General features: G+C 35.7%; 1 protein-coding gene across 3 annotated transcripts in view; it reads right to left on the minus strand.

Moving 5' to 3' along the window:
* Nucleotides 1–13139, minus strand: part of Dnah12 (dynein axonemal heavy chain 12) — a 167218-nt gene that overhangs the window by 153322 nt on the left and 757 nt on the right. For all 3 annotated transcript variants that reach the window (XM_070018739.1, XM_070018740.1, XM_070018738.1), the window contains exons 2-6: nt 12724–12902; nt 4489–4570; nt 4294–4320; nt 2451–2640; nt 404–476 (exon numbers count right to left, since the gene is read on the minus strand). In XM_070018739.1, the coding sequence (XP_069874840.1) occupies nt 404–476; nt 2451–2640; nt 4294–4320; nt 4489–4570; nt 12724–12893 (542 nt within the window). In that variant the 5' untranslated portion in view covers nt 12894–12902. The remainder of the gene's footprint in view (nt 1–403; nt 477–2450; nt 2641–4293; nt 4321–4488; nt 4571–12723; nt 12903–13139) is intronic.

The following is a 13139-nucleotide window of genomic DNA, read 5'->3' on the forward strand; positions in this document are numbered from 1 at the left end:
CAAGGCAAGTGCTCTACCACTAAGCCACCTTCCTAGCCCCTAAGAAATAATTCTTATGGTTAAAATAAACATCAAAATTTTTAAAGTGCATTAACTTCAAAGAAAAGAAAGATGACACAGACTCCTAAACCCAATATGAGTGTTCTTCTGTGGCTTAGTTACCAAAGACAGAGGTTAAGAATACAGTATTTCAGATTAGGAGAAATTAATAGAAAAATCCTCCTAACATACACCAAAGTTTACTCAAGCTCAACCTGGATATTCATTCATAAAGGCCCTCCTGGTTGTGTAAGCAGAACCAAATGTCAAAACATTTTTTAATTTCATCATTTTAAACTTGAATATAAGATGAGTTCATTGTCAAGGCATATGGATATCACCGTTATCAAAATCATTTACTCACAGAGGGGATTCGGGTAAGGGGCCTCCTTCATCTTCAAGCCAGTCAATTGACGGTCTCACAAGAACACTCCGAACTAAAATACATGTTTGTAATGCATTAATTTTTTTGAAATTTCTTTCAAGACCTATTCATATCCAAGTCTAACTTTTGATGTTGAATATTACAAAGCGTTGTGTATTAAAATGAATAAAAGTAAAAAAGATATTACTTGAAACAACATAAAGCTTTTAGTACTATGTTAACCTTACTTTTAAAGTAAATTCAGATAGAAAAGCACTTGATAATCCTTTTTTTTCTTTCTGTCTACTCAAAGGTCACTGGCATGATCTCTTGAAATTTATTTTTTTAATAAATTTTTAAACCTCCCATAGTAGCTACCAGAGGCTAGGGGAAAGGAAGTTTGGGCGATAGGATGTTAAGTCAGATACAAAGAGCAAGTTCAGGAGACCTAAGTAAAATATGTTGACCATAAAGAAAAACAATGACTTGTTTTGTTTGCTGTAGTAATAGGGTTTGAACTCAGACAGCTATATTCTCAATTGATTTCTTTTCCTTCCAGAAAAGAATCTCACACTTTCTTCTATGTGGGCCTTCAACTACAATCCTCCTACCTCCACTTCTAGAGTCACAATCCACAATCCTCCTACATCCACTTCTACAATGGTTGATTATAATAGTGAACCACTATACCTAGCTCTGTATTATACTATGAATACTGCTAACAGAAGAGATTTAAATGTTATCACAAAAATAAAAGCCAAAGGTAAGCTGGGAACTTTTGGCTTATGCATGTAATCTTAGCTACTAAGGAGAATGAGATTGGGCAAATTATAGTTTGAGGCCAGCCTGGGCAGAAAAATTCATGACACCCTTTCTCAACAGAGAGCTAGATACTTAGGCACATCCTTACTATTCACTTGGACACACATCTATTATTCTAGCTACAATGGAAGGCCCAAAATAAATGGGTTGCAAACTAGGTAGACACCTAGAGAGGAAGCGAGAGCCTATCAAAAAATAACCAGCACATAAAAGAACTGGAGGCTTGACTCAATAGTAGAGCCTGTCCAACAAGCTCAAGGCCCTGAATTCAAACCTAATACCATCACCAAAAAAAAAAAAAAAAAAAAAAAAGACGAACCATGGGGTCTGGTAAATAGCTTAACTTAGGCATTACAAAATGTATACACATTTCAAAACAAGTTGTTCATAATATATTATATATATATGTACATATGTATATGTGTGTGTCTTTCAATTTGAAAAGAAAAACTATGCCAGGCACAGGTGGCTCACACCTGAAATCCTAGCTTCTCAGGAAGCTGAGATTTGAGGATCGTGGTTCAAAGCCAGCCCAGGCAGGAAAGTCTGGGAACTCTTATCTCCAATAAATCATCAGAAAACTGTAAATGGCGCTGTGGCTCCAGTGGTAGAGCACTAGCCTTGAGCTGAAGAGTTGAGGGACAGTGCCCAAGCCCAGAGTTCAAGCCCCACAACCAACCAAAGAAAGAAAGAAAGAAAGAGAGAGAGAGATAGAGAGAGAGAGAGAGAAAACTTCAGTAAAAATTGTAAAGGTTATATTTCTAATAAATTAATTAATATTAATATTTTCTAATTAATATTTTCTCATATTCCTGTAAATAAGATAGCTAATGTAAAGATAAAGTTTAAAAAATCAGACAGTCACAAAAATTACCAAGCCATTAAATTACAAAAATTCTTGATTATTTCACAGTCTCAGAATAAAAAATTAAGTAGAAATAATATCTAGGAAATATATACATAGGGTTTTTTTTCAGTACTGAGCCTTGCACTCACTAGGCAAGTATTCTACTACTTGAACAGCACTTCTAGCCCTTTTTACTTTACTTTTCAGATAAGGTCTCTCAAAGACTTCCTACTTCCACCTCCTACCTAGCTAAGATTTCAGACATGTGCCGCCATGCCTGGCCCCATACACTTTAAATATATAGTGTACATTATTCATTTTACATCTATTGTTGGTTCAGTTTTAGGATCAAAAGTAAAAGTGTCAAATGCTACTTACCCAAATATCTCTTCATGCTTTTTTCAAAATCACTTGATACCTCATTTTTGAGGCTTTCAATCAGGTCTTCTCTTTCTTTCCCTTCTTTTAAATGCTCAGGTATCAGCATTAACATGTGGTCCAGCCATTCTTTCTGAATAGGTACTATAGGACTACTTTCTACACACTCCTTCATATAAATATAGTTGAACTGAGAAGATGATAACAAAAAATAAATCATCTGTGTGATGTATATTTCAATTCAACTCCTAAGCTCTGTCTTCCCATGATAGTATTCCTTTAGAATAACAATATTCTATAAAAACATGTTTTCAGGATTAAAATTAGTTTATCCAAAACTATGCCTTATAAAGGCAATGTTTTATCCTTTATTTGTGATAAGTTCTTGACAACTTAATGTTCTTATACTCTTCATTTTCCCCAGACAAAAGTAATCCTTGTCTAACTTATTATTCTTTTGTTGAACAAATGTTCATTAATTTAATAAACAGTTAAACATTGTTCTGATTGCTGAGTATATACTATGAAACAAAGCCTATGTTTTGACAATTGTATTTTGATACAAGAGTGGTATAATTGATACAAGTGATATAATTTGATACAAGAGTGTGCATAATTCACAAATTCTCCCATAAGAATGAAAAATCTGACAAAAATGGGCAAATGGAAAAATAATACCTGATCTTATTAGCAACATTTTAATATCATGAAAGTTTCAGTTTGCCCACAGATTAACACAATTTCTATTTAAAACCTGCAAATATCTACATTTTTATGAAACTAGACAACTTGATACTAAAGTTTTTGTGGAAAAAATATGCAAGAATAGCCAAGAAATCCTTGTGAAAAAAAATCTACAGTGGAGGACTGGCCTTAAGAAACATTGCAACATTCTACAAGTCTTATATAATTATAATACAGGTACATGAATAGACAGGCCAGTAGAAAACAATCATAAGGCCAAACTCATGCCTGTAATGCTAGATACGAAAAAGGCTGAGATCTAGAGAATTGCAATTCAAAGCTAGTACAAGCAGAAAAGCCCTCAAGACCACAAGTCCAAAATAACAAGGAAAAAGCACCTGAATGATGGGGACATCATTCAGGTGGTAGTGCACCAGCCAAACAAGCAAGCCAAGAAAACTCCAGGACCTGAGTTCAAACCCATCACCAGAAAAAAGAAACACTTTGACTAGCTAATAAGTTCTTCCATATATCCTCAATTCACAAGGAGGTATAGTTTTCAACTCTACATCTAAAGGAAACTTTGGTGGACTTAGAAAATAGACAGCCTCATCTGAACACATACTGCATAATATCTTCTTTTGTGTAACCAGCTCCATTAATTTTTGTATCTATTGTTATTAAAGCAGTTTTATATATCATCTTTTTACCAGTCTTATCATAGTCCCATGTTATTACCCATCCTGACTTTTTTCTCTAGCTCCTAATACAAAATCTACATATAGTAGACACTTGATAAGTATTATTGAGTAGATAATTTATCATCAGTTATATTAACATTAGGATAATCCATTATTATCCTAATTTTAAAAGAGAGATATATTTCCTTTGTACAGCTACTTTAAATATTTTTCAGTGGTTTGGAATACAAACTTAAATATTTATATAATTAACTTTTAAATAATGAGTAGCAACAAAAAAATGTAACTGTTAAAACCCATTTTGTTCTCTATGACATGCTTGTTCTCTTAGATAAAGAAAACAAAAATGTTTCAAAATTTCCTTCTTCCCGAGAATGGAACTTAGAGGACTGTCTTACAACAAACTGCCTTGTAATTATTTCTTTATCTTAAAAACCAAAACAAAAAATTAAACTTACTCCTTTTTTTTTAATTTCACTGGTCATCTGTCAAAACAAATACAAAAAGACAATTAAACCAAGGAAGAAACTTTAAATATAAAATATACAATTTTAAAACATATCAATTCTTTTTAAATCTTAGCTATACTAAGACTGAATTACTTAAGAATTAAAATAGTATAAGAAAAAATTTTAAGATAATATACAACTTACAGTTGAAGGATAATCAGGCTCTGGTAATGGAGGTACTCTTTTAACTAGAGTTCTGTCTAGATTTGCTTTTGCTCCATCAATTCTGAAATTTATAGTTAGAACAATGCATGATTCTTGAAAATTAAATTAGCATTAATTATTAAAACATTGTAAGTTGAATTTTTCAACAATATTAAAAGGATTATTTAAGAGCTATTAATCTGACTTAATCTATGAAAAATAAATCTTAATAGCCATCATCTGTGAGACCTTAATTTTTAAATTATTCAGGTAGTATGTAAAGGGATTAAACTAAAAAAAAAAAAAAAGAAAATAGTGTGTATTTGCCAGTACTGAGGCTTGAAGTCAGGGCCTCATTCCCTCACTTAAGTTTTTTCACTCAAGGCTGGTACTTTACCACTTAGACCACACATCCACTTCTGGCTTTTTGTTGGTGAATTGGTGATAAAAGTCTCACTGATTTTTCTGGCTGGGCTGACCTCGAACTGTATTCTTCAGATCTCAGCCTCTGAGTAGCTAGGATTACAAGTGTGAGCCACTATCAAATTTTTAATTCTGATACAGAGTTTCTTCTCTGGCTATCCGAGAACCCTTTCTTTTCCCCTCTATATTTCAAAACACTTCTTCCATTGTCCATATTTCTTATCCTCATTTATATTTTATGCACTTGCCATGATTTGATATACATTATAGATTCATGCCCAGACTCCAGTGCCTCTAACAGTAACTGAGCATAGTAGTAGTTGCTCAATAAAGTTTACCTTTGAAACCATTTATGGATTTTAATCATCCATAAAATGTTATTCCCTCTTTAAACTGTTACAGTGTATAACCCATTCATTGTTGACAAATATGGTTACCATAAGTAACCATAATAGCAATGTAGCACCTAGAAATCTCTAGAAAGTTAGAAAGTAACTAAATGAGAAGATTAAAAACAAAGTGCCATATGAAGACTCTGGTGGTTTGGGGAAAAGGCAACACCACTTCTGGAACTATCTATAAAGGCCACATGAACATGTCATCATTTGCAAAGGAGCTGTAAATGAAAAAGAATATTTCAGGTGGAGATGTGGTTTTTCTATGATCTGAAAAAAAAAGACACTGAAAGACAAGGAAGGCAAAGCAAGGGAAGAAACAGAAAAAAAGAAGAAACAGAGAGCTGCCAAATCCCCCCAAAAATTGATGAGATGATATGGAGACAAATATAGAAAACTGGTTTGGAAAAATGTGGCTAATGGTCTCAAACAGCAAGCTTTTTTATTCTATAGGCAATGGAGAGGGAGTCACTGAGAGTTTTTGAGCATGGGAACATTTTTAGGAAGACCACATTAACAGTTTATAAAACAGCTATCTGATAAGATATGATCAAAGAAAAACCTAAAAAAGAAAAAGGAAAGAGATTAGAAAGAAGACTGGAGATTGTCAAGTGCAATGGCAATGATAAAAGAAGCTGAAGGAGACTGGGACATTTACAAATTCACGTGGCTAATCATCTGTACAAACTGTATTTGAACTCGGGCCTGACTGTGCCTAGATGTTTACCAATTAGCACACCTGTTTCCTTCAAGTTATGTACTTCCAAGTTTCCTCATTCAGTACTCATTTTGGTTTATCAATTACCATCTTAAAATTTTATTCCAGAATTCCAAATGTTGTTTGACAAGTGCAGAGCAAACTTTTCTCTCCCATATTCTAGACATTCTTTTTTGGTGGTAGTGGTGGTGGTGGTAGTGGTGTCGTGGGGCTTGAACTCTGGGCCTGAGCGCTGTCCCTCAGCTCTTCAGCTCAAGGCTAGCACTCTACCACTTGAGCCACAGCGCCACTTCTGGTTTTCTGGTGGCTTATTGGAGATAAGAGTTTCACAGACTTTCCTGCCCAGGCTGGCTTTGAACCGAGATCCTCAGATCTCAGCCTCCTGAGTGGCTAGGATTACAGGTGTGAGCCACCGGTGCCCAGCTTAGACATTCTATACTATTAAAATAGTCTTAAAACAGCTTTCTTAAGCAGCCTTGTCTCACTATTAAATTTTACTGAACCTATACTAAACTAAACTAAAACACCTATGAGTTTTCTACATGAAACAGAAAATGTGTATGGAATATTTTATACTTCCTTAGGAAGTTTGGCCTCAAAACACTAAACATAGAACTACCTTACCATCCAGCCATACCACTTTTGGGCATCTAGAGTATCACAAGTCAGAATATGGTAAAGTAACCTGCACATGCATGTTCATTGCTGCTCTATTCACAGAAGCCAAGTTTTGGAACAGCCCAGAAGCTCTACAATGGGTAAATGGATCAAGAAAATGTGGTACATGTATACAATGAAATTTTATTCATCTATTAGAATGAATGATATTGTGTCATTTTTCATGGAAATGGATGGACCTAGAAAAACTATATTAAGTGAAGTAAATCAGACTCAGGGGGACAAACAGCATGTGTTCTCTCTCATATGTGGAAGCTAGATCTAAATTACAAACATGCATGATACTATATACAGGGCTCTTCCTATACATGCAAACAGACTAAAGGAGGTTATTCTTAGGGAAGAAGTCTAAAATGTGACTCCATTGAACAACTTATTAACTGTTTATCAAAATGAATATCAGGAAAAGGAAACATGTTTTAGGAGTAGGCAAAGTGGAGGACATGAATGGAGCAAGGGTAAAGAAATGCAGATGTTATATTCAATATATATTATGTAAAAATTGCACTATATAACTTGAGGGTAGGGATGAGAGAAGGAAAAGTTAAGAAGGCAATGGAAGGGGTAACACTGAACAAGAAGCATTGTATTCATAATCTCTTCACACAACTAATTAATAATTTTAAAAAGAAAAACTTCTTCCTTCTTTTCATTTTTAATCTTCAAGATGCAGGCCAAAAGGAGGCTACTATTAGAGGAAGAATACAAAAAGTGCAGTACCTATGTGTGTCTGACCATATAAAATAATATTTATGGAAATGAACTCCAGGAAATGAAGAGGTTTTTTTCTTTATTTTTGTTTTTGTTTTCTTTTCTTTTTGTCTTGTTTGTTTATCTGTCTTTGGGAGAGTAAGGGAAGAAAAAAGAAATGGAGGGATAAAGGATGAACAAATGCATCAGTGGTATTCACAAGGTACTAGGATGTAAATGAACTAAACAACTTGTGGGAGAGGGCAGAGGGAAAAACTGGAAGAGAGCAAGGAAAGATGTGATAATTTCCAAAAATAAATGTACTCATCACTTGACTTATGTAAGTGTAACTCTCTGTATATCACCTTTAAAATAACAATAAAAAATAAAAATAAAAACATATGGGAATTGAGAGAAAGCTATACCTTTGTAAGCATTCCAGAAAATCAAATGTATGTGCCAATTGCTCTCATAAAATAAAAAGATGCAGGGCTGGGAAGGTGGCTCAGTGGTAGAGCGCTTGCCTTGCATGCATGAGGCCCTGGGTTCGATTCCTCAGCACTACATAAGCAGAAAAAAAAGCCAGAAGTGGTGCTGTGGTTCAAGTGGTAGAGCACTAGTCTTGAGCTGAAGAGCTGAGGGACAGCGCCCAGGCCCAGAGTTCAGGCCCCATGACCGTACCAAAAGAAAAAAAAAAAAATGCAGATAGACTTCTTCTATTATAGCTCTCTAAATTGCCTACTTCTCCATGATCAAATTGCTACTTCAAAGGAATTTGCCTCATACTTTAGCAGGCTAATTGGCACAAGTCACTGTAATTATTCCAGCATAAAAATGACTAACTTTGTTGAGTTCTTTTTTTCTTTGTAAATGTCACCATTTAATTCTGCAACAATTTCTAGAGCAAGATTTTTTCTACTGATTATAAATCTAGAAAGAACATAAGTGAGAATTTTACTTCCTGTATTTACTTTTTTTTAATTTTTTGAGTTCTAAGTATATTTTAAATATGAGGCCCTTGTCTGTTGCATTGCTGGTGAAGATCTTCTCCCAATCCGTGGGCTTTCTATTGATCTTGCTAGCTATGTCCTTTACCATGCAGAAGTTCTGCAGTTTAATGCAATCCCATTTGTCCAACCTTTCTTTGATTTGTTCTGTTTCTGGGTCTTTATTAAGAAAATTTTGGCCTGTGCAAAGGAGACCTATATTTTCTCATATTCCTTCCTGTAATGTTTTCAGGGTGTCTTTTAAGCCTTTTTTTGTTTGTTTGTTTTGTTTTGTTTTGATTTTGTCGGTCATGGGGCCTGAACTCTAGCCCTGGTCGCTGTCTCTCAACACTTCAGCTCGAGGCTAGCGCTCTACCACTTGAGCCACAGCACCACTTCTGGCTTTTTCTGCTTATGTGGTGCTGAGGAATCGGACCCAGGGCCTCATGCCTACAAGGCGAGCACTCTACCACTGAGCCATCTTCCCAGCCCTGTATTTACTTTCAATATTAACAAAAACCAATAAAGAAAAATTTGATCATGTCAAAAGACTGTTTAAAAGACTACATGTAGTAGAGAAGAGAAATCCCTGTTTTGAATACAGAAGATGAATAGTAACCAAGAAGAGGGAGTGGGCAGGCTCAATTCCAGGACTCTAGAAATCTACTACATGATACTGACTCATCCAAAAGTCCCAGGAATCAGAATCAGTCCAAGCCAACTTCTGTCCATGACTTATTACATTCTACCTCACTCCTAGAACCCACAAACATCATTCTTTTTTTAATTTTGTAAATTTATTATAAAAAGTGATGTATAGAGGGGCTACCGTTACGTAAGTCAAGTAAAGAGTACATTTTTTTTTTTGGGGGGGGGGGGGTCCGGTCGTGGGCCTGAACTCTGGGCCAGGGCGCTGTCCCTCAGCTCTTCAGCTCAAGGCTAGCGCTCTACCACTTGAACCACAGTGCCACTTCCAGCTTTTTTTTTCTGCTTATGTGGTGCTGAGGAATGGAACCCAGGGCCTCATGCATGCAAGGTAAGCGCTCTAGCACTGAGCTACCTTCCCAGCCCCATGAGAGTACATTTCTTTTTGGACAATGTCACCCCGACCCTGCTCGCTCTCAGTTTTTCTCTCCCATCCCTATCCACAAGTTGTATAGTTCATTTTCAGTGTCTACTGATTACCACTGCTGCTTTTGTACACCCTTTGTCCCTACACTTTTTTTCTCTCCCCCCTTACCCTCCCAAAGACAGATAAACAAATAAGACAAAAGAAAACAGTTGAGAGAAAAACCTCTTTTTTCCATTTTCTGGAATTATTTTTGATATTTATTATTTTATATGATCAGAGAATTGAGAGTTGGAGACCTGGGCTACATAGTGAGTTTGGAGATCAGCTTAGGCTAAATAGAAACTTTAAAAAAAAAATCTAAATGCTGTGATTCCCAAATTTTATCTCTCCAGCCTAGACTTCACTTATATTTGCCCTTAAAATACATAGGTATTTCAACTCCAAAAGAGAATTGTTTCTACTCTATTATTTATATTTTGATTCTAAATAGTTGTACAAAGGAGCTTCCATTCAACAAAGCAGTTTATGAATATAAGGCATCTTGATCAATATCATCCCTTTCTTCATTTTTCCCCATCCCTCCCAACCCTCCCTCCCCCCTCAATGTTTGTAATTTTGTAGGATATACATTGGATTTTATGACGGGACTCTCCACCTGCCTTCATCTCTTCATTAGTCTTCCAGTGCTCCCCTTGACCCCACCCCTCACCTTTCAAGTACCATTTTCATGGTGTTTATTTTGGTGGACTATGAGAATTTCTAAGGAGTTACACAATTTGATTTCTCCCCTGAATATACCATACTTCAGTTAATACATGTTTGTATACTTGCATTCCACCCTAAAATATTTACTTATATATTAATAAATTAATTCTAGCTTCCATATGAGAGAGAAACGTGCATCCTTTGTCTCTCTCGGCCTGACTTGCTTCAGTGAACTTAATTAACTATTTTTTCCAGGTCCTTCCAGTTCTTTGCAAATGATACAATATCATTCTTTCTAATGAATGAGTAAAATTCCATTGAAAATTCCATTTTCTTGATGCATTTTTCCCTGAGTTAATTGCCAGGACATATTTTAAATGTAAATTGGATTCATGCCACTTCCTGTTTTAGACATTTCAACAATAAAATAAATCTGAATTCTTTATTATGGTTTACAAAGACCTAAACAATCTACCTTACTTGCATCTCTGTGAACTTATTACACCACTCCCACAGTTTGAGGGGTTTTCATTGGCATAGACTTTTTTTTTCTGGTCCTGGGACTTGAACTCTGGGCCTGGGCACTGTCCTTGAGCTCTTTTGCTCAAGGCTAGCACTCCACCATTTGAGCCACTGTACCACTTCTGACTTGTTCTGTGATTAATTGGAGATATGACTTTCCAGCCTGGGCTGGCTTCTAACTGTGCTCCTCAGATCTCAGCCTCCTAAGTAGCTAGGATTAACAGATGTGAGCCACCAGCACCCAGCTGGCATAAACTTCTTAAAAACATTTTTTTTTATGTTTCCATGATCTCCTTAGTAACAAGCCCAGAGATTGTACAACAGCACAACAACAGCAAGTTTTTAAATAAAATAATGTAACAGAAATATATAGAAAGGATTAAAGCAACCCCAAAGAGATTGGGAGGATTTATAGATTAGGTAATTTATAAACTAACCTTACTTGCAGAGCATATCTCTAAGTTTCTAAAATCATAGTGTATTTGTGGAACTGCTAGTAGTTGAACAAACTAATTCCTTGAGAACCTCCTTGTAATGAAGGTGTAATCTATGAGTACAATACTGATATCAGTTCTTACCCTTATAAATTTAGGTCTATTGTAAGTGAATGATTGATCAGCTAACAAAAATATAGACCTTATACAACTAGTTATACAACTAACAGACTTGTGTAATTATAAGGAAAGTAAAATTATAAAATTTGAATTATCATACTGACCACCTTATCATCAACAATGTCACAGTGAAACTTAGTTGCAAAAACATTCATAAAAGAGGTTAGCCAAGAAAAGAAAAAGAATACATTAGGAGAGGCAGAAATCCACCAAAAAGAAATTTCTCTTTCTGTACTTCAACATTGAACTAAGATCTTATAAACAAGGTTCATGCTTTTTTTCTTTTTCTTTAGCCCCAGAGACCAACAGATTCAGGTATCTAAGCAATTTTCAGTAAGTGTTAAACTGAATAACCATCATCACTGTCTTTTTTTTTTTTTTTTTTTTTTGCCAGTCATGGGGCCTGGACTCTGGGCCTAGGCGCTGTCCCTCAGCTCTTCAGCTCAAGGCTAGCGCTCTACCACTTGAGCCACAGCGCCACTTCTGGCTTTTTCTGTTTATGTGGAGCTGAGGAATAGAACCCAGGGCCTCATGCATGCAAGGCAAGCACTCTACCACTGAGCCATCTTTCCAGCCCATCATCACAGTCTTTAGTTAAAACTAGTTTTAACTTCTGCTAAACTGGGGAGTAGGGGAAGAAAGGTTACTGGACTGTTCTTTATAGAATTTTTTTTAATTACAAGTGGTTTAAATATATACTAGTTTATTAAGTACTCTTCAAATGTAATACTATTTGTAGAAAATTACTTGATTTCACTTTCAGGGACCACTATGGATATACTATAAAGAGAGCTAAAATAGCACTGTGCTTAAACTATGCAAACTCCAGAAACAGACCACCTGGATCTAAACTGTAGGGGCAAATTATTTAACTAATCTGTACCTCACTTATTCACTTAAAAAATAAAATAAATAATAGTAGCTATTCTATGGGGTTGTGATAAGAAATACTGACAAAGTGATAGGAACAATGTCTGAAAAGTAGGCAGTACATAATATCAATATGGTCAATTTCCAATTGCTTTTCTAGTTAATTCAATATTTTGCTCATGAACAACTACATGGGTTAAACTTTTTTGTATGTGCCAGTCCTGGGGCTTGAATCAAGGCCTGAGCTCTGTCCCTGAGCTTTTTTGCTCAAGGACTTACTCTACCACTTAATCTACAGTTCCACTCAACATGTGTGTGTGCACACGCGCATGCACACGCGCATGCACACGCACCTGCCATATGTGTACACACACAGGTGTGACTAATTGAAGATAAGAGTTTCACAGACTCTTAGCTGGCTTCAAATCAGTCTCCTTAACAGCTAGAAGTACAGGAGTGAGCCACTGATGCCAGACTATGGTTGAAACTTCTTATGAGACTATGAACACAAATCATTTCAACTAAATTCCAAGCAAGAATTAGTTATTAATATGCTACTTACACCAACTTATTCATTTTCTTCTGCTCTTCCATGGATCTTTTGTAGTTTAGTAACTTACTTTGTTTTGGTGTGTTAACACCTACATTTTCTGAAGGATGGGCAATGGGGGGTAACTTCAAGTTCAGAGCCTCCTTTTGTGCTGCAATAGCAGCCTGCTTTGGGTCTGACATCTTGGTTCCCTGAAAATTAAAATATACATTCAGGAGGAAAAAATCCAAGGAGCCATTACAACAACGCATGCCTCAATAGATTCATAATATAGCTTAAAATCAATACCAAAAATAAAATCCTACACATTTTGAGATCTTCCTTCCAAGTACAATAGTAGTTAAAGAATGGTGGTTCTGATGAGTGGGCAGAATGTCCTAGTTGAGCCCTGCCACCCACTTCCTGTGAAGAAATGTTATACATTTTTC

This window comes from Dipodomys merriami, unplaced genomic scaffold (genome assembly GCF_024711535.1).
Source record: "Dipodomys merriami isolate MVZ:Mamm:240054 unplaced genomic scaffold, mDipMer1.0.p SCAF_13, whole genome shotgun sequence".
NCBI classification, from domain to species: Eukaryota; Metazoa; Chordata; class Mammalia; order Rodentia; family Heteromyidae; genus Dipodomys; species Dipodomys merriami.